The sequence below is a fragment of the Pinus tabuliformis genome, chromosome 4_1 (genome assembly GCF_031772625.1).
Source record: "Pinus tabuliformis cultivar Carrire ecotype Pingquan chromosome 4_1, CPIR1, whole genome shotgun sequence".
Taxonomy (NCBI): Eukaryota; Viridiplantae; Streptophyta; class Pinopsida; order Pinales; family Pinaceae; genus Pinus; species Pinus tabuliformis.
Window position 1 is genome coordinate 564,826,394 of NC_142303.1, and position 21,228 is coordinate 564,847,621.

The 21,228-nt window shown below is 34.0% G+C and overlaps 2 protein-coding genes across 2 annotated transcripts; both read right to left on the reverse strand.

Moving 5' to 3' along the window:
* Positions 1–9,868: 9,868 nt before the first annotated feature.
* LOC149177125 (LRR receptor-like serine/threonine-protein kinase EFR) lies at positions 9,869–14,070 on the reverse strand. Its single transcript, XM_089423299.1, has 3 exons — positions 13,740–14,070; positions 10,515–10,589; positions 9,869–10,391 (listed from the first exon to the last, which is right to left on the reverse strand). The coding sequence occupies exons 1-2, from the start codon at positions 14,029–14,031 to the stop codon at positions 10,570–10,572; spliced, it is 312 nt and encodes a 103-aa protein (XP_089279425.1). The 5' UTR covers positions 14,032–14,070; the 3' UTR covers positions 9,869–10,391; positions 10,515–10,569.
* LOC149177126 (receptor-like serine/threonine-protein kinase At1g78530) lies at positions 10,719–12,405 on the reverse strand. Its single transcript, XM_089423298.1, has 2 exons — positions 11,301–12,405; positions 10,719–11,192 (listed from the first exon to the last, which is right to left on the reverse strand). The coding sequence occupies exons 1-2, from the start codon at positions 12,388–12,390 to the stop codon at positions 10,747–10,749; spliced, it is 1,536 nt and encodes a 511-aa protein (XP_089279424.1). The 5' UTR covers positions 12,391–12,405; the 3' UTR covers positions 10,719–10,746.
* Positions 14,071–21,228: the final 7,158 nt, after the last annotated feature.

Genomic DNA, 21,228 nt, shown 5'->3' on the forward strand with positions numbered 1-21,228 from the left:
TCACCCATCTCAATATGCATTTGGAGATCCTTCTCCTCCAAGTTTCTGAAGAGCTCTTTGTTACCAGTCATGTGGAAAGAAGCTCCACTATCCAGGTACCACATACTACCCATCATCGATGACACCATACAAGTGATGAGGGCTAAATCCAGTTTGAAGTGTGAAGCAAGAGCCTCATTTTTCGCTCCTCCTCAGGGCTTCTTATCCACCTTCTTGAGCAGACACTTTGTGGCGAAATGTGCTAGCTCGTAAAAGTGAAAGCATTTGAATTTTGACATGTCCTTCTTCTTGCTTCCCTGACAAGAATCTGATCTAGAATGGGATAACTTTCCCTTCCCTTTCTTTGCCTCACCCGCTAAGGCACAATTCTGCTTATCATCATGTTTTGATGAGGATCTATCTCTGGTGTTCCGCCAAATCTCTTCATGTACCAAGTCGGACCTCAACCACTCCCACTCTGGTAGCTTCTCCATCCCATTAACATAGTCTTGGTAACTGTTCCAGCTCTTGGGAAGTCCTAGGAGTGCTAGGCTCATCAAATCGTCTTTAAAAACAATAATCCTGACACTTCCAAGCTCATCCCAACATTGGGTGAACTTGGTCAAGTACTTCAGAATTGAGTTTCCCTTCTCCATCTTGATCTTTCTGAGTTTGTCCTTTAGTGCCAACTTCCTATAGTCACTTCTATTTTGAAGCAGGTCCATCAATGCCTTCCACATTACATATGGAGTAGTCTTACTATGGATATTCGAGATAATGTGATCTCGAACTCCTTCTAGGATAATCCTTCTCGCTTTTGCACAACACTTTTCCCATTCGTCCAGATCTTTGGCATCAGATGTTGTACGCTTAGGAATGTCATGATCTATGAATTCCTTGAGTCCATTTTCTTCCAGCACTGCCTCCATCCCGTCCTTCCAAGCTATGTAATTCGAGCTGCCCTCTAGGGCATACTCAAGTCTCAAACCGTAGAATGACATATTGCTGACTCTGAAGTATGAAATTGCAAATTTGATTTCACTTGTACAACAAACTCGAATTCTCCTCTTCTATATTGTCTTCAGATCTAATACCATGTAGATTTTTACTATAGATTCAACAACTTATGTGATATGCTAAAACAGAAGACACGAATCTACTCTACTCTTCAGCGGAAACCAAAATTGATCGATGAAAACAATAAGCCGAAAAGGAAGAATTTCAATCACACATAACACGATATTTATCTGGAGAAAGCAACTGCTAAAAACCCCGACTACCTATATTATATTAACCAGAATATCTGAGAAGAAAATACAATGCTTGTTCAACCCAAACAATTCCTGCACTAGTACAATCTAACTCTCTACCTCACAAGCTAGCTCAAGCCAACAGTTAGCTAATTTTTCTTCCTTCCAAGCCCCTACTTCCTTGTGCAATTCCTAAGAGAATTAACTTGTATTTAATTGAGAAATCCACTATCCATAACTACACAATCCATCCATAGGCCCTCAACTAATTTCATGCACCATCTGTACAACTTGAAAAATTATACAATTGATAGTACACTATCCTTGAACTCTAATATCAATTGGGTCTTCCTCTTAACCAACATGCATGAGTTATTTATGAGTGAATCTTGAGTTAAATGGTGTGGTACTGAGGATGCATTGGTGCCTGTACCCACTACTATACCTCCTACTAGTTCCTCCAATAGTTAGAACTAGTTTAATTGACTATAACTTAGTTAGACTAAGTTAATTAATTACAACTCAAAAGAACTCAACCTGGGTCCCTAAAATTTAGGGATCACTCTACATGACTCTAGATAGACTTCCAACTTAAATTTCCTAAGTCAACTAAGTCAATTTAACTTAGTTAACTATTACAAGTTTCTATGAGAATAGAATTTCAATTTAATTCAAGGATAAATTAAATTGGAATTTATTGTTGTCATTTCTAACATGGGGTTTACCTTTGTCAATTAGTCAAAATTCAGATATCGAAATATATGAGTGGTAGATCAAAAAGTATGATTTGAATGCTAAATAAATTTGATCGATTAAGGCGATCCCCATACATAAATTTTGATTGTGCTTTTCTATCCAAGTGGTACCTGTAATTTATGGGAAAAAATCAAGCCAAATTTGATCCTCCCACTCCCTGATAGAAAATTAGAACCAGTGCCTATGACAAGATTCAAAGAACATAAATATTTGACATCCCATGTCAACAAAGTGTCCAAATATGTTGGAGAACATGGAAGAATGTAAATATTAGTACAATCATTCACTAGTTAAGCACGACGTTGATGGGAGACCCATGCTCCATGACTAGAAACATGGGTAGTTGTTAAAACATACTTCATGGAGTGATTTGAATGAAAGAAGCTTTCTGCAACTACAAACATTCCCAAGTTCAAGACAATATTTGACCTTCTAGCAACATACATCATTGTGAAAATGAATGGAAGAGAATTGACTATAGAGATGAATGGGTTGTCCCACATGTTTACAAATACTCTAGTCAACATATCATATAAATGGTAACAAGATTGAGGAACCATGTCGAGAAAAAATTTCATGGAGTGATATAAAACAAAACTTCATAAAATACTTTGAATCCAAACAAGAGGAAACTAAATTTTTAGAAGCAATTAAATAATGAATGGAATTTATAGTAAAACCAAGTGGTAAAGAAATTATGGGAAGAGGAAAAGAGAAAGTTGATAAAGGGTCGATTTCAAATTGTAATTATATATTATGCCAAGATCAAGGAGAGAAATGTTTTTATCAACTAAGCATGGAAAACAAGTGTTTTCTCAAAAAGAGCTTTAGATGGTAAAAACACACCTTAAATTGAGAAAGAAAATAAAAAATGTTATAAAATATCTAGGGAAGAGCATAAAGAAAATTTAGAAAAATCATGATTTTTCGCTTGCATACAATAAAGTCAAAGAAGGGGAATGAAAATTGAATGCATACTTCTATAAATTGGCATGTATATTCCACTACACAATTTGTCACAACCAATCTACAAAAATATTTATGAAATCTACACTATGAGAGCTTATTTCTCCTTAAATTTATGGATTGGTTATTACCATTTATTGCGTATGCATGCAATTTATGATTATGAAAAAAAATAGAGAATAAATAAATAAAAACTCAAAAACCACAATTGAAACAAAACATATCCTAGGAAACCTTTTGGGATAAAACCCAACTAGAAGGTGACACTTTTCTCTGTTTCTCTAAATAGAAAATGTATGCAAGTGCAAAGAAGTAAGGTTTGTGGCTAAGTAGGATACTATAGGGCACAAATTCTTTTGGTGTTCTCTTTCCCTATCCGTCTTGGCTACTATGCTCGTCTACAGAAAAAAATGCACATAAAACGAATGGAACCCCTTTTTCTCCTAGTCACCTAGATATAACACAGCCCAATAGCCTCATAGTGGTCAAGTTTGACTTGTTCAATTCTTAACTACAGTTACAATATTGATTATTCTAGAGTCTTCTTCATCATGATCATGTGGGTATCCCCTCTTCCATGAGTAATGGGGGTTGACGTGGCATCCTCTCGAATTATGGTGGTCAAAAAAAGAATGTCAACTTCTCAGTGGCGTAGATTTTGTACATAGACTCCAATTGAGGCGATTCTTCTGTCATTGGAAAGGTATTTGATTGTATAATATGAATAAGAGGTGTTATACCAAAGATAAAAAAAAATTCTCCCAAAATATTCCATTTAATGCCTCAAATTGCTCCTGGAAGGATTCAAACCTCAATTTGCCAAATTGCGCACATCTAGAAAAAATGGTTCTGTGAGTTTGTTCCTCCACTTTTTCCACTTTGAAAGCATGATATAGATGAAAAACAATATAATTTTCCAATATATATCATAATAAAAAAACCCTGAATGGATGGATGTGGAACTAAAGATCAAAGAAGTTGACATATCAACTGATGGTTAGTTGAAGATGCCAACATAGGTGACTACTAGTCAAAAAAGAAAACCAGTAAAAATAGTTGATCTACATAGAGTATCCGAGGATATATTTACCTGAGAAAACAAGTATTTAAAAGGACTTGTTAAAGAAATGGGGGAGATGAAAACTGAGCTCATTCTAGTGATGAAGCACATTAAAAGTTGTATGTACAAACTGACACACAAATTTAAACCAATTATCTTAAAATAAATTGAAGGAATGCTAGTTGGTGGCATTATCTATGCTATTCACAAGTCAAAATGGGCCATTCTAATGGTTCTCCAACCAGAAAATCATGATCTGAACAATTTAATAATAGGTGTCAAATTCAGAAGACTAGATAAATTAATACTAACAAGTCCATTTCCAACTCCATTCATAAATGAGATCATTAAAGAGGTCGTTGGTTACGAAATTTATTCATTCATCGATGTATTTTCAAGGTACAATAAAGCTCCCATTGCAAAAGAGGACCATGAAAAAAGAATGTTTATATCAAAATTTGGTTCCTTTACATACAAGGTTATGTCATTTGGATTAAAGAATACATCAACAATATTCTCAAGGACTGCAGTCAAATCTTTTCAAGAGTATACCTATTAAACAATGGTTGTATATTTTGATTAGTGGATTGTTTAGAAACTATTGAAATATCACATACACAGGTTCATAATGGTGATAGAAAAGTGTCAACAAATACATATTTTCTCAAATATAAAGAATTTTATATTTTCCACTCCGATTGATATATTGTTAAGGCATGTAGTGTGCAAGGATGGAATAAATGTTGATATGGCTAAGATTAAAGTGATACTCAATTGAAAATCCCTTGTTAATAAAAAACAAGCTAAAATATTTCTGGGACATATTGGATATTATAAAAAATTCATAAGGCACTACTTCAACATAATGTTTCCAATTGATGAGCTTCTTAGAAATGAAGCTGAGTTTATCTAGAGTGGAGAGTCCAATGAGTCATTTAAATTACTCAAAAGAAAATTAGTGAAGGCCCAATACTAAAATTATTAGACTGGTCTAAGAAATTTCACGTTGATGTCGATGTGTCAAATGTGGTAGTTGTAGTGGTTCTCACTCAATTAGGAAACTTGATTGTTGACCATCCAAATGCATATGCTAATAAAAAATTGAAGAAAGTAAAATGTAACTATTTGACTACTGAAAGGGAAGGCCTTGCTATGATATTTCCCTCATAAAAATTTAGACATTATTTGTTGGAAAATCCATTCATATTTTTAACAGGCCATCAAACTCTTAAATACTTAGTTAAAAAATTGGTGCATTAAGGAACAATTTTCAAATGGTTGTTACTATTTCAAGATTTTGAGTTAACATCATACTATGATCAATAAAAAGTAATGTTGGACCTGAAGACTTGTGCAACTTGAAATTTGTTAGAAACCTACAGGAGTAGATGGCAAGCTCCCAAATGCTAACTTGTTTTGAGTCAAAGCAACCTCCATGGAGCTAGTAGACATAGTACAATTTTTGTAAGAAGGGAAGGTGCCAAAAGATCTTCTAGAATGTAAAAAGAATGCATTGGAAATGAAGGTTGATCTATTGACACTTATGAATGGATATATATACAAATTAGGACTAGAAAATTTGCTTAGAAGATGTAAACTAGAGCATGAACAAGAAGGTATAATTGACAAAGCACACATTGGTCTTGCAGGTGGACATATCCAAGGTAATACAATTGCCAAGAAGATTCTCCAAGTTGGTCTATATTAGAAAACATTACATAATGATTGAAAAACCAAAGTAAATAGATTGATATTTTCCCATGAATGGTCGATTATTATGGAAAGACTAGATACCCATGAATTTAATAAATCCTATTTACCATTTGGCATTTCGGCAATCGACTTTGTCAGCCCATTCCCACAAAGATAAAAATGGACAATGGAAAAATATATTATCACAATAGTTGAATATCTAACCAAATGGACCAAGGTAGAACAAGTCAAATCAAATTATAAAGAAGTAGTGACCAAATTTATTTATGAAAATATTATTAAGGGATTTTAGTGTCTTTTAAGAATAATAAGCAAGCAAAAAACACATTTTGTTAATGGAACAATAAAATTATTGTTGCAGATATTTATGATCATCCATAGAAAGACATTCACATATCATCTTCATGAAAATGGAGAAACTAAACCCTTTAACAAGACACTACATAAGGGTTTAACTAAAATTTCTGGGATTGAATGGGATGATTAGGATGAAAAAGTCCTAACAGTTCTGTGAGGTTAGTCGACTACCTATAAAATTTCGAATAGACACACACCCTTCAAACAAATATGTGGATAATAATTTGTAGCACTCTTATAGTTATGGATGAATGTAGAGAGCGTGTGTTTTGTCCTCAAGTATGACCTTACTTTGGATTAAGAAAGAATGACTCCAACAAATAAACAAGCTAGAAGGAGAGTGATTGACTGGACTTGAGAAGCAACGAAAGCCTCTGAACATCCTAAAGAGGCAATGTGGCAAGCACCGGTCTTAGCTATGACAGACTTCACAAAAACCTTTTTTGTGGAATGTGATGCCTCAAGAAATGGAATTGGTGTTGTTTTAATGCAAGAAGAAAGACCCATTGCTTTCGAAAGTCATCCAATCAAAGGAAAGTATTTACACAAAGCTATTTATGAGAAGGAAATGTTAGCAATAATACATGCACTTAAGAAATGACGGCCTTACCTAATGGGAAGAAGCTTCAAGGTAAAAGTAGATCATGATAGCCAAAACATTTTAGAACAAATATTATCTTCAGAAGAGCAGCAAAAATGGGTCACAAAGATGTTTGGTTATGACTTTGAAATCATCTACAAAAAAGGGAAGAATAATGTTGTTGCAGATGGACTCTCAAGAAAGGATGAGGATGTGGAAGCATTGTTTTGTGCCATTTCTATTATCAAACTAGAATGGATAAATGAAGCAAGAGATGAATGGAATAATGACGAAGAAGTGTGGGCACTCATTCAAAAATTACAACAAGACCCCAATACATCTTATACATTTAGCTGGAAAAATGATTCGTTATGGTACAAAGATCGCTTATACCTCTATAAGAATTCCCAACTCAAACAAAAGATTCTTATGGAATTGCACACCTATCCCTTAGGTGGGAACTCAGGATTTTTAAGAACTTACCACAAGGTTAAGAAGAATTTTTTTTGGGATGGCCTTAAATCTAATATTCAAAAGTTTGTGGCGGAATTCTTGGTTTTCCAACAAAATAAAGTTGAAACAATTAAGACCATAGGTCTATTACAACCTTCATCCATTCCAAGTCAGCATCAGGAGGAGGTTCCAATGGATTTTATCGCAGGTTTACCCAAGTCCAAAGGAAAGAGTGTCATCATGGTGGTAGTTGATAGACTTACCAAGTATGCACATTTTTGTGCATTATCTCATCCCTTTAAAGCCAGTACAGTTGCAACTAAATTTATGGAAACAATTCAAAAGCTACATGGAAACTCAAAGATTATTGTAAGCGACAAAGATCCCATTTTCAATGGAAATTTTTGGACATGATTATTTTCTTGTCTGGGTACTCAGTTAGCTCATCACTCATCTTATCATCCTCATTCTGATGGACAAACTGAGATAGTGAACAAATGTTTGGAAGGATATCTTCGTTGCTTTGTATCTAATAAACAGACACAATGGGTCAAATGGTTGCCTCTGGTTGAATGGTGGTATAACACACACTTCCATACTGTAGAAAAATGACCCCATTTATGGCACTTTATGGATATCATCCACCGTCCATCACATCATATTTAAGAGAAAATTATAAGGTTCAAGTAGTGGAAGCTTACATCGAGCATCAATAACAAGTTCTCCAACTCTTAAAGGATAACCTCACTTTGGCGCAGAATAGAATAAAACAACAGGCAGATCAACATCGTAGTGAAATAAGTTTTGATGTAGGTTTCTGGGTATTTCTACGGCTACAACCATACAAACAAATGTTCCTCAAGCAAGCTATCAAGAATAATACATTATCAACAAAGTATTATGATCCGTGCAAAGTGTTGCAAAATATTGGTACTATCGCATACAAATTCGAGCTTCCTACATCTTCTCGAGTGCACCCAATTTTCAATGTTTCATGCTTAAAGAAGGTTATAGGTGACAAGCTCCCAGTTCAAACAATATTGCCAAAAATGGACGAGGAAGGAAAAATCATATTGGAACCTGAAGCTGTCACAGAAACAAGAACTCGACAACTACGAAATCAAACAATTTCAGAGTATCTCATCAAGTGGAAGAACTTACCCGCTGAAAATTCCACATGGCAGGATGAGAATTTTATACAAAAAAATCCATAACTACTCAAGTGTTGAGGACAACACTTTTCTGAAAGAGAGGGGCATGTTAGGTCACTATAATACTATTGTATTCCCTTATTATTATTGTTAATGTATCCCCTTATTGTTATTTTTGTGCTCATGTTCTCCCTATATTGTTATTATTGTACCCCATAGAAGCCCACTATTGTTATTGTTGTGCCCTTACATTATTATTTTTATGTCGAATTTGACTATATTGTGACCCCTTAGACTTATATATATAGAAAGGAGGTCTTTTCATTTGTATCATCCAAGAATTGTTCATTTTTGTAATGTAAAGGAGGCTTCTCCCCTCAAAGAGGCTGATTTTGAAGTCGTTAATGTATCTTTTCTTCTATTTTGTGAGTGGGTTGGATAACATATCATGTACTAACTCTGGGATTTTACAGATCATCTCCTGTTGCAAGAATATGGGGTATTTTAAGTTTTATTAAAAAAATCAAATACCATTTGTTTAATAAAATTGAAAACATGGGAATTTTTTTTTTTTAATTTTTATTTATTTTTTGAAACAAATGTCACAATTTAGGCACGGTAAATAGCCAAATTAAGTACTTCAACAATTAAAAAAAAAGCAATTCAGATTTTAAAGAATCTAAAAAACAAAATTCAAAAAAATAAAAATTCACTTTAATAAAAAAAATTATAACTTAAAAAAATCTAGGAAAATTAATTTTTTTTACTAGGTCAAATTATTTTTTTTTACTAGGTCAAAGTAGTTTGATTGGAGAACCAATTCCTATGCCCCCTTCTATGACATGGACTAATAAAAAAAGTTTTGAAGTAGAAGATGTGGTTATTTAAATATATATTTTTAATATATTTAGTTATTTATATCAAGCCTTTAATGGAATGAACAAGAAAGTAAAATTTGTTTTCAGATTTTTATGGATGGAATTTGTAAGTTACAAGGTTGGAAGGTCTTTTAAAGTGTCCAATCTGAAAAGGAATTTATCTTCGAAACGTAAAATTGAAAAACGAAGAAAATATCTCAAATAAATATAAGAAATACTAGACAAAAGAAGGAAAGATAGATAGATAAGTTTGTACAAAATCTTAAAAATCTAAGAAAAAAGGACAAAATTTTCCAATAATAAAAAATCCAAGATAGAGAAAATAAAGTAGAGTCAACTTATACAAAATCCTAAAGATCCAAATAATAATAATAATAATAAAATAAAAATAAAATAACTAATAATTAAAATATTTAATAAATTAAATAATAATAAAAATATTTGATAAATTAAATAATAATAATGAAATTTGATTCAATAAAATCTTTCATAAAAATCACATGTCATATAATAATATATTGATTTTAAAAATAGTATAATACTAAAAAATATCATATACTAATTAATACAAGTGATAAATTTAAATTACAACGCCTTGTTTTTTCAAATACATGTCCTTTTACATATCCAGGATAGCTCTAAAATTATAACTCTAGAACTGCACCTTGATTCTCATACATAGGATAGGGCTCCCAATAACATTTCATTTCTGTGATTAAGTAGTCTAATGGAATCATATTTGCTCAAAAAAAAATGACGTTTTAGCGTAGCCAATCATGATCACAGCTCTGGTGGATCAATTGAGCCAAAATTTTCATTTTACATCAAAAAAAAATTGAAACAAAAATAACATCTATATACTCAATGTATATGAGTATATCTTGGTGATGGCCAATTGCAACATTTAGCGTGGAATTTACATTCCAACACATGACTATGTTCGTGATTTCTTGTTGGCTGGTGTGTCTCTTGCTTTAAAGTAATGAAATTTCTTCTGCGCTGCTGTGTAGCCTAGTAGCTTTAAACGAGGTATTAGCCAAGTCCATGGAAAATTCACCTTCATTGACATGATTAAAATATATACCAGACCTTGAAACTGAAGATATATGAAACTAAATGTGAAATGAACTCTTTTAGAAGATAAACTAGCAGGCTGGTAGAGCCAGAATTAAACAAGATGTTTCGCCAAAAAATTGACTTTTATTTTCTCGACTGTAATGACATCTCTTACAGCTGGGTGAAGAACAACTGCATAAAAACCACGGAAAATAATTTTCAATTTTAAAAATGATGTATATGATATATAATTGACAAAAGAAATACAAAGATCTTAATATCTATATGATGCAGAGAAAAAACACAAAAACTAACCTTCCTGTACATTTTTTGATTGGAGATGTGGCTGGGTTCTGAACAATGAAATTGATCATGCAGACACAGTATCTCCTGCACATTTTCCACATTTATCAGACGTACATTGATGTTGAACAATAAAGTTGATATATACATAAATTGCAAAAGCATTGGATTAAAAAATACATAGACCTAATTATACTCGTTCAGTTCAGCTATACAAATCCAACTGTTACCTTATCACAAACCTTCAAAATGTTGAAGAACTTTCATAAGCATTGTTACTGGTGGTGCTTTTATTAGCTGCCAGGGTCCATATATCTGATTGGAATTTCGGATCTTCATCGGTTCCCAAAAGAGTGTTTAGTGTGTTTTGCAATGTGTTTACAATATTTGTCATATTAGGCCGTTCTGAGGGAGATTCTCTTGTGCAAAGCAAACCCACATTTATGAGTTCAGTAATGCAATTGAGTTTTTTATCTTCTTTATTGTTGTTCATATCAGTTCTTTTTAATAGATTCTTATCCACCACTTCCTCAACTTGATGTGGAAAATTGCTACTCACCCAATTTTGCAAGTTCATTCCTTCCACAAACATGTTGTGAGTGGGTTTCTTTCGGGTCAACATCTCCAATAACACTATTCCATAACTATAAACATCCCCTTTTGGGGTAACAAGTCCACCCAATCCATATTCTGCATTTAATTTCACAATCAAATAAAGATTCAGATTCAAAGTTTCTGATAAAATAAAAACTCATGAAAATGATTAATATGATATCAACAATCTAGTTAAAATTATACCTGGAGGAATGTAGCCTACAGATCCTTTGAGTGCATGTGTGGAAGAGAAAGCTGAAATGCTAGAACTTGCAAAACATATGGTAGCAATGCCAAAGTCTATCAAATATGCTGTCATATCATCACCCAGAAGCACATTACTAGGCTTTAGATCACAATGAATCACTTGCACAAAACAATGGTGATGAAGATATGCCAAACCTTGTGCAATATCTATTGCTATAATTAGCCTTTGAATCAAACTCAAGCCACTAGTTTCTTGTTCACCATTACCATTTGGATATAACCACTTTTCTAGGCTTCCATTTTCCATGAGCGGAAATATCAAAGCCTTGGAGTGAAGGTCTGAATAAGAAGTTATGGCCTTTATTAGATTTCGATGGTGTACTCTTCTCAAAACATTGCACTCTCTGTAAAAACTCTTGTTTGCCTCTTCATTTTCCAAATTGAGAAGTTTCACAGCCACCGGTGTACCATCATTTAGAACTCCTTTATACACTTTCCCAAAAGTACCAACTCCTAACAAATTGGCATCACTAAATTCTTCTGTTGCTCTCCTGAGCTCTTCATATGAGACTCTTTGGGGATCCACTTCTAAGGATTCCACGGCTGGTCTCCTACGTGATCTCCATAAGATTCCAAAAAACAAACACAATATAACAAGCATTGTAACTCCTGCAATAGGTATGCCAACTCTTTTCAGATGTGAATGGCTTTTATGTTTGCTAGAAAAGCATGGTGGCAATCTGACCCAACTTCCACATAGAAGAATGTTTCCTATAAAAGCTGTGGCATTGAGACTTTTAAAAACTCCATCTTTAGGGACCTCACCTGATAGCTTGTTATAAGAAAAATTCAAGTGCTGGAGCATTTTGAGCTTTCCCAATGACATGGGTATTCCACCAGTGAAATTGTTGGATGACAAATCCATGTCTTGAAGATTTTGAAGCCCACCAAGTGAAACTGGAATTGGACCTTCAAGTGCATTGTAGGAGAGATTCAAGTATTCAAGTTCTATGCAGCTTCCAAGTGTGCTTGAAATGTTGCCTGTTAACATATTAGCAGAAACATCTATAGCTTGAACCATAATCATCTTGTTTAATGTGAAAGGTAGAGGGCCTTCTAATAAATTGTTTGAAAGGTTGAAATAGATAGCTAAATTTGAAAGACCTGCAACCTCTGGGTGTATGTGCCCACTAAGCCTATTATATGATAAATCTAGCTATAGTAAGTTCACACATTTCCCTAAATTTGCAGGTATATCACCTAATAATTGGTTGTAATTGAGTGATAAATATCTTAACTGCTGGAGGGAGCCAAGAGAATCAGGGATTGTTCCAGATAGATTATTATAGCTGAGATCCAAAAGCCCTAAGCTTTTGAGTTGCCCAATTTCCATGGGTATGCTTCCTTGTAAATTGTTCCCTCCGAGATATAATCTCTCCAATATTTGAAGCATGTTAAATGAAGAAGGGACTGTCCCTGTAAAAAAATTCGAATGTAAATCAAGAAATGTTAAATTAGTCAGATTGCCAATCTGTGGAGGGATTTCTCCGACTAATTGATTGCCATCCAAGGATATCATGTCCATGTGTTTGGAGAGTTGGCCAATAGAAGAGGGTAAACGTCCCGTGAGACGATTAGAAGATAATGTTAGTTTTTTCAGGCTGGAACAGTTAGTCAGAGCAGTTAGAATGGGCAAGCTCGTAGTGCTGCCGCTAACCAGTTGATTATTATCTAAGTAAAGGCCCTTGAGCTGCATCAACTTAGCCACCTCCATGGGCACCACTCCACTGAACTGATTATCAGCGAGTTCGATAACTCGAAGCTTTGAACAATTGAAGAGGGAAGCAGGAATGTTGCCAAAGAACTTATTTGTAAATAGAAATATTCCAGTCAACGGGGGGTGCTTGTTGCAGAACTCCGAGGGAATGCGCCCAGTTAATTGGTTGTCTTCTAATCCCAAATATTGGAGATTTGTCAAGTTAGAGAAGGAAGAAGGAAATTGGCCTGTCAGACTATTCCGATAGAGATCTATTTTTATCGCTAGATTTAGCATTCCCAATTCGGAAGGAACAGGCCCGTGAAGTTTGTTATCCCTGAAATCTATCCATTCTAAAGAAGATATGTTTCCCAAGCAGGTGGGAATGGTTCCCGTCAAATTGTTTCGTGCTAACACAATAAATTGCAAGTTGGGGAGGGCACAGAATTCTGAGGGAATGTTTCCTCTCAGATTGTTAAGGTTCATAGTCATGTTTGTTAAACTGCGACAGCCACCGAGAGTGGGAGGAATGGAACCATGGAGTTGATTGCTATCCAAGATAAGCTTCTTTAAACGAAAGAGGCTTCCCAATTGATAGGGAATGTTACCATGAAAACTGTTATTACGAATGTCAAGTATTCTGAGGAATGAGAGATTGCCGAGAAGAGGAGAGACTGTACCTTGTAATCCCATGCTCGAAACGTTAAGGGAAACCACTCTCTGTCTGCGCACACTGCATGTGATACCAGACCACCGACAGAATGAAACGTTTGGATTCCAATTATCACGTAATGATTGGGTGGTGATTGCAGACATGAATCCAAGCAAAGCCTGATGGTCAGTTACATTGCTGAGATGAGGATGCTGATGTGTGATCAAAACAAAGGGATTGACAAGGAGAATCAAATAAACCAAGAAGGGGGGCATTCTCATGATATGCAACGAAACAGAAGGAGCATAACATACGTCCATCTTCTCCTCTTGCAACGCTACAATGGTTTGCGAAGGAAAACAATCTGCAACGCTACAATTCTTTCATATATAGAGAGAGAGAGTATATCTTGAACTACATTGATTACTTTGACTCGGTGTGAATGATCGCCATGACTTTTAAACCATGGAGTCTGAGTGTTAACAGATTATCAATTATTTCCTGCCTACAGTCCTATTACGAATGATGAAATTTGAAAACGTTCATATATTTTAACAGACAGGTCACTGCAGTCACAATTGAAGCAATCAAACAAACAGTCTTCCCAACTTTCAATCAATCAAAATCAGCCACTGACAGGTTTGTGACTATTGGTAATTGCGTAGCCGTAGAGACCACATTTTAAGTGATCGACCGCAATTAAATAGAATTAATCGAAATGCATCTACCCTGTGACCGCACTTAAATAAAATTAATCGAAATGCATCTACCCTGTCAAAATGGTGTTGGATATTTCAAGAGCATTAACCTTTGTTTTAAATAAAAGTTAGGTGACATAGTTTCTGTGGGCTTGTTATTTTCATTATTTAGAAAGAAAATTGGAACATATGTATGAAACTTAATTTATATAAATTTAATAAATCAAATTTAATATCACAATTATTTTTAATAATATATTAAATAAAGTTCATATTATTTTTAATAATATATTAAATAAAGTTCATAAAAAATATTCAGTAAACAAAAGCATAAAATATTTAAATGTATTCAATTAGTAAAATATTTAATAAATCAAATTTAATATCATAATATATTAAATAAAACTAATAAAAAATATTTAGTAAAAACAAAAATATAAAATATTTAAAGGTATTTGCTAAAAATTTTAATAAATCAAATTTAATATTATATTTTTTTATAATATATTAATTAAAACTAATTAAAAAAATTTCAGCAAAAACAAAAACATAAAATATTTAAATGTATTCCGTAAAAATAAAAACATTAAATATTTAAATTTTAATGTATTTAAAATAGAGCCATTTTAATATTTATCTTATCAAATATGGAGGGGAGTAAATATTTATCTTATCAAATAGGGAGGGAGTAAATTATTTAAATTGTAGAAATTTTTAATTTAAAATTAAAGAAAACAAAAAATTGAATATATATATATATATGATTTTTATTTTTTAATTTTGATTTATTGATATTTTAATTTTAAAATTAATATAAATTTAAAATATATATGAATTATTTTTGTGAAATATATTGTTAAGTTGTTATATGTTTATTAATTAAATTTAAATATAGAATATGAAATATCATAATTATTAATATGAATGTTCATTATTAATTTTTTTAAATATGATATACATATTATAATTTTTCTCAAGAAAAAATGTTTTGTAATTTTATTATAGACTTGGTCTATAATGGAATTGGGCATAGGTATTTCAATTCTTTAAATTATAAATGGTATAGATCATTTAATGAACAGAATATTCTCCATCTAACCTAGGGAAGCTATGACAATGGTTTTTTTTTTCTTTATATCTTTTATTGACTTTAATTTATTAAAAAAATGTTTATGAAAAGTGGCTCTAAATTGGCTAAAGGTTACAAACATAGTTACCAATCAAATGAGAAAATGAACTCGTACTCGTTTTTTTGAGGTAGCAAAAAATACCCGATTTTGAAAAGTGTTGATGCATATTTTTAGCAGTTTAAATTTTATTATGTATCAAGTATGAACATTTTTTTACTCATTTTTTTGAGGTAGAAAAAAATACCCAATTTTGAAAAGTGTTGATGCATATTTTTAGCAGTTTAAATTTTCTTATGTATCAAGTATGAACATTTTTTTAAAATGTTAGTGATTTTCATCTTGATTTTGAAAAGTGTTGATGCAGCATCAACATAATTTTTTAAAAGAGTTTATTTTTGACACTTCAATTTTTTTTTTTTTTATGTAGCAAGTATGAACACCTTTTTTAAATGTTAATCATTTTCATCTTTTGAAAATGGTTATTTAGAGGGCTTATTTTTTACACTTTAAATTTTCTAATATATTAAGTGTGGATATTTTTTTAAATGTTTGTGATTTTCATGTTGGTAATAAAACATTAAAAAAAAATTAAAACATGGCAAAAAAACTCAAATAATAAAAAAATATAAAAAAAAAATTAAAGAAACACCCATAAAAATGTAAAAATAAAACAAAATTAAATTGTAAAAAAAAAAAAAATATTAAAAAAATCAAAATATTAAAAAAAATAAAAAATAAAATATTTCAAAAAAGCATAAAATTTAGAGAAAAAAATTTGAATATTAATAAAAAAATATATATATCCATATCCATTTTTTTAAGTTAAAAAAAAAAAAAATACAACCACATAATAATAATTAAAAAAAAAAAAAAACATAAACAAAATTTAAAAAAAAAAAATCATAAAAATTATAAAATTAAAATAAAAACATTAACACAAAAAAAAAATTGAAAAATTAAAAATACAAAAAATTAAAAATAAAATTAATAAAATATATTTAAATTAATAAAAAACAAATCAAAAATTAAAACAAAATATATATTTAAAAGATTGAAAAGTTTCATAACAGTGGAAAATCGAAAAAATGGAGCTGAAACCCGCAGTAAACTCAGGGCGCACCTTCTGTGACTTCATGGAAACCACGCCGAAGTAGTCGGTCATCGGCTTCTTCAGGGAAGTCATCGACCACATCAAGCAGGCAAGAGGGATCTGCAACTATCACCTCAAGGTCAAGGGCTCGAAACCTAGGGCCGGATTCGTTATACACGTTTTCTACGGCGAACACAGGGAGGGTTCAGAGAAAATAGAGCCGGGCTCCTGCATTTCCTGCCAGGGCGATGCCCTTCTGTTCCCTGGCGTTGAGGGTTCGGTTCTTGCGGGAGAATGTGTGCTGGGCGAACTCAGCGAAAACCAGCTGCATGCACAATGCTCCATGGTTGCCAAAGCGAGGGCAGGCTTCATCGTGATGTCGGTCAGGCATGTGGAGACAATGGGGGATTTGGAAGATGAGGAGTTGTACTGCCTGTGGAGGGTGGGCTTGAGGGCTCTGAGAAGCGAACGGTTGTAATCGGTGAGCATGATCGTTAACCATGGGCGCTATAGGAATCTGTCGCACCTCCACTTGAAGATCTGGGTGGACGATGGGATGCATCGGCAGGCCAGGTTGAAGTGGATCGACGACAGGAAGAGGGTGTGGGTGAGGCTTGAACGCTTGACCTCCTCATCGCTGTCCAAAAAGCGTGCGTTCTGTCTGGGATTTGAAAGGCAGGACATGCTTACAGAGGAGAAATCCCCTCCCTATCATCGCCATGGCAGATCTTCTCTCGGACGCACAAGAGGCCCTGGCACTGGGTCTAGGCACTTCTTCGACTCCTTTCAGATCCAAATTTCTCAACCTACAGGCAGAACCATCCTGCAATGGGTCAGTTCTTCAGATTTGGTGCTGGATCTCAAACTGGATCTAGAACGGCAGATTGGGATCCCCTCAGGCCTTCAGAGACTTCTCTTTCAAGGTAAACAACTTGAAAACCTTCTGCCCCTCTCTTCTTACAGCATTACCAGAAACTGCTCTTTGGTGTTAACCCTTCGATTGAGAGGAGGTGCAGCGGGATAGTCATCCTCTGCTCCTCCTTTCTCTTACAGAGATGCAGTACACTCTAAGAACCCCAAACCCCCAAAAGCCCTTAAACCAAAGCCTTTTTTGGTTGACAAGATAGAGGAAGTTCCCTCAGTTGAAATCACCCATGAAGGTCTGGCAAACGAACTTCAAAAATTTGCAGAAAGAGCCATCATTTGCAGATTTAACGGACTGTTATCGCGATCTCAGGATCTCTATGCTTGGATCCATGCAAACTGGACTCATCATTGTAAGATTAGTTTCTGTTCAAAAGGATACTTCATTATTCTATTTGATGACAATAAGCATTATGAAAAGGCTTTAGAAGAAGGCCCTTGGTTCATGGGAACTGCAGGGCTCTTCTTGACTCCTTGGTTCCCAGATTTTGATCCAGCAACTGCAGTCATTACCAGGACACCTGTATGGATCAGGCTTCCAAACTTACCTGCCCACTTATGGCATTATGCAGTCTATAAAGCTATAGGCAACACCTTGGGCAGTTTCATTATGGGAGATTACCAGCGGGAGAACAAAGGTCTCTACACATATGCCAGAATATGTGCGGAGTTAGATTTGAGCAGAGGACTTCCAAACCAAATCAATCTCAAGATCAATGACTTTGTCTGGACCCAGACACTGGATTATGAAAATACTGCTTTCCGTTGCCACCATTGCCACCAATCATGGCATCTGTAGAACGCCTGCCCATCTCTCCCGGCAAAAAAGAATAAGGATAACCTCTCCAAGCCCAAGCCCAAACGATGGGCTCCTTGCTCTCCACCTCCAGTTGTGGATTCTGATTCCTCTAGCTCTGAAGATGAAGGTAGCGATGCAGATTTGGATCAAGCCCCTTAGTCCATGGTCCCTTACACCGATGATCCGACGCATTCCTCTGATACAGTCATCGCCGAGAAACACGTCCATATGACCTCCTCCTCTGATTCAGAAAAGGAGGGCCCCCCTATGGAGAACCCCAATCTTCAAGTAGTTATTGCTCATTCACCCCAGGAAGGTTGGGCCGAAGTCAAAAAATGGAAAGGAAAAAAGCTTCGTGTTGAGTCGTCTGCCCATTCTGGGTAGAAGTCAGTCTTTTTGCTTCCAGCCTTCTGTTGTAGCTTCTTGCTTGTTTCACTCCTCCGTCGGAACCGAGGTTGATGGTCCTATCATTTCCGGTTGCCGGTATTCTGTCTCTCTTGATTGTATCATCTTGTACCATATTTTTTATTAATAGAATTAGTCTGAATTAAGAAAATATATATATATATATATATATATGAAAAAAAAAAAATTAAAACGAAAAAAAGTTAAAACAAAAAATTAAAAAACAAAAGTTAATAATAAAAAAAAAAAACTTGGACACCCATCGGTTGGATGGGATTGGCCGCCGGCGCAGGGGAGAGGTGGTTTCACGCAGCCCGCCTCCCCGCCCGTGCCCGCAGCCAACTGCTCCTGGGAGATGGCAGGACGATTCTCGGCCAAACCCTCCGATGGATGCCTACATTTTATTTTTTATTTTTTTTAATTTGTTTTTTTTTAATGTTTTATTTCTATTGTTTTATTTTTGGTTTTTTTATTTAATTTTTTTATATTTTTATATTTTTTTAATTGTTTTTTATTTTAATTTTAATTTTTTATTTTTTTTAATGGGTTTTTAAAAAAAAAATTGTAATTCAATTTAATTTTTTAGTTATGTACTCTTTTTTTTTAATGTTTTGTATTTAAAAGAATGTTTTTTATTTTAAAAAATGGTTTTTTATTTTAAAAAATATATTTAAAAAAATGGTTTTATTTCTATTTTGTTAATTTAATAATTTTTTGTTAAATTATGTTTATGTTTTTATTTTTATTTTTTTGTTCTTTTCACTAATTTTAAGATATTTTTATTTTTATTTTTGTCTAATTTTTCATATTTATATGTTAGTTTTATGTTATTTTTTACATTTTTTTAGGCGTTATTTATTTTTATTTTGTTTTGTCATGTTTTTAAGTTTTTTTAATGCTTTATTTCTTGTTATTATTTTTAAAATATATTTATGTTTTTCTATGTTTCTATTGTTTTTTTTTCTATATTTAAATTTTTTATGTTCTTGTATTATTTTTTTTTATTTTTTTTACTATTTTTAATTTTTTATAATATTTTAATTTATTTTTTTGTATTATTTTTTGTGTTTTTTTTATTGTGTTTTTTTCCATATTTGAATTTTTGTTTTCTTTTTTATTATTTTTTGTGTTTGTTTTTTTATTGTTTTTAATTTCTTTTCAATATTTAAAATTTGTTTTCTTTTTATTATTTTTTTGTGGTTTTTTTTCATTGTTTTTTCTTTTTACCAATATTTTTTTTTTCTCAGTAAAGACTAATTCTATTAAGAGGACATATGGTACAATAAGAAGTTACAACCCAGAGAAGCAAGAAAACAGGCAGCCGGAAAGGATAGACTATCCACCTCGGCCCCTAAGAGAAAACAAGAAGAGAGCAATGCTGAACAAGAAGTGACAAGAAGAACAGAGTAACAAGAGCGGAACAGAGGATTCTACCCAACATGGGTAGAATCAGCTATTCGGCATTTTTTTCCTTTCTTTTTACCAACTGTGACCCAACCAAGATTACTCTACTGAGCTGGTATGATTTGCAAACTGAGCTGGGCTGAAGGAGAGGCCTCCTTGTCTGAATCCGAGGGAGAGGACTCATGAGTTCTTTTCTGTGCGTTGGGAGGAGCAGAAGAGTCCTCAGGACCAGTCGAGGGCGGATCCTGTGTCCGCATTGCGTCCATTCCTTCCACATCCCCTTCCTCTTCATCTGAGCTGGAATCAAAATCATCCATGGGGGGAGGATCATGAGGTTTCCAGCTTTTTGATTTCAGCTTAGGATTGGCTTTCTTCTTTTGGGCAGGCCTCGAGGGACAAGAGCTCTGGAGGTGCCCTGTGAGATGGCAATGCCGGCAGCGAAAGGCTGTGTTCTCGTAATCCAGGGTCTGAGTCCAATGAAAGTCTCCAATTTTGAGATTAATCTGATCAGGTAGACCTTTGCTCATGTCTATTTCTGCATAGATTCTGGCGAAGGTGTACATGCCCTTTTCCCCTCTAGAGGTGTCTGTGGCAAGAAAGTGACCTAGAGAATCGCCGATCCCTTGGAATACAACAAAGTGCCATAGATGCGCTGGTAGATTAGGAAGTCTGACCCAGATGGGGAGCTTGGTGATGACTGTTGTAGAGGGATCAAAATCTGGAAACCAAGGGGTGAGGAATAAACCTGCAGAGCCCCAGAACCATGGGCCTTCAGTTAGGGCTTTTTGGTAGTCCTTACTGAAAGCAAACACTACAATGAAGAAACCCTTTGAGCAGAGGAGAACCTTGCAGTTGTTGGTCCAGTTAGAGTGGATCCATTGGTAGAGATCTGTTGTGCGTGGCCAAAGCCCATTGAACCTGCAAATAATGGCATGCTTTGCATACGTTTGGATTTGCTCATCCAGCGATGGGTGCATTATTTCAATGGAAGGGGTTTCCTCCAATTTGTCCACTAAAAAAGGTTTGGGAGCCTGAGCTGGTGGAGCTGTTTTCTTGGGCAACTGAGC

Bases quoted from the DNA above. Each gene is read 5' to 3' on its own strand.
- LOC149177126 (XM_089423298.1), bottom strand. From the start codon at position 12,390: ATGATTATGGTTCAAGCTATAGATGTTTCTGCTAATATGTTAACAGGC. The intron at 11,193-11,300 runs GTATAATTTTAA...AATTAAATGCAG, and splicing joins TGTAGGCTACATTCCTCCAG to AATATGGATTGGGTGGACTT.
- LOC149177125 (XM_089423299.1), bottom strand. From the start codon at position 14,031: ATGGACGTATGTTATGCTCCTTCTGTTTCGTTGCATATCATGAGAATG. The intron at 10,590-13,739 runs GTACAGTCTCTC...GAAAATGTGCAG, and splicing joins TTCGAGCATGGGATTACAAG to GAGATACTGTGTCTGCATGA.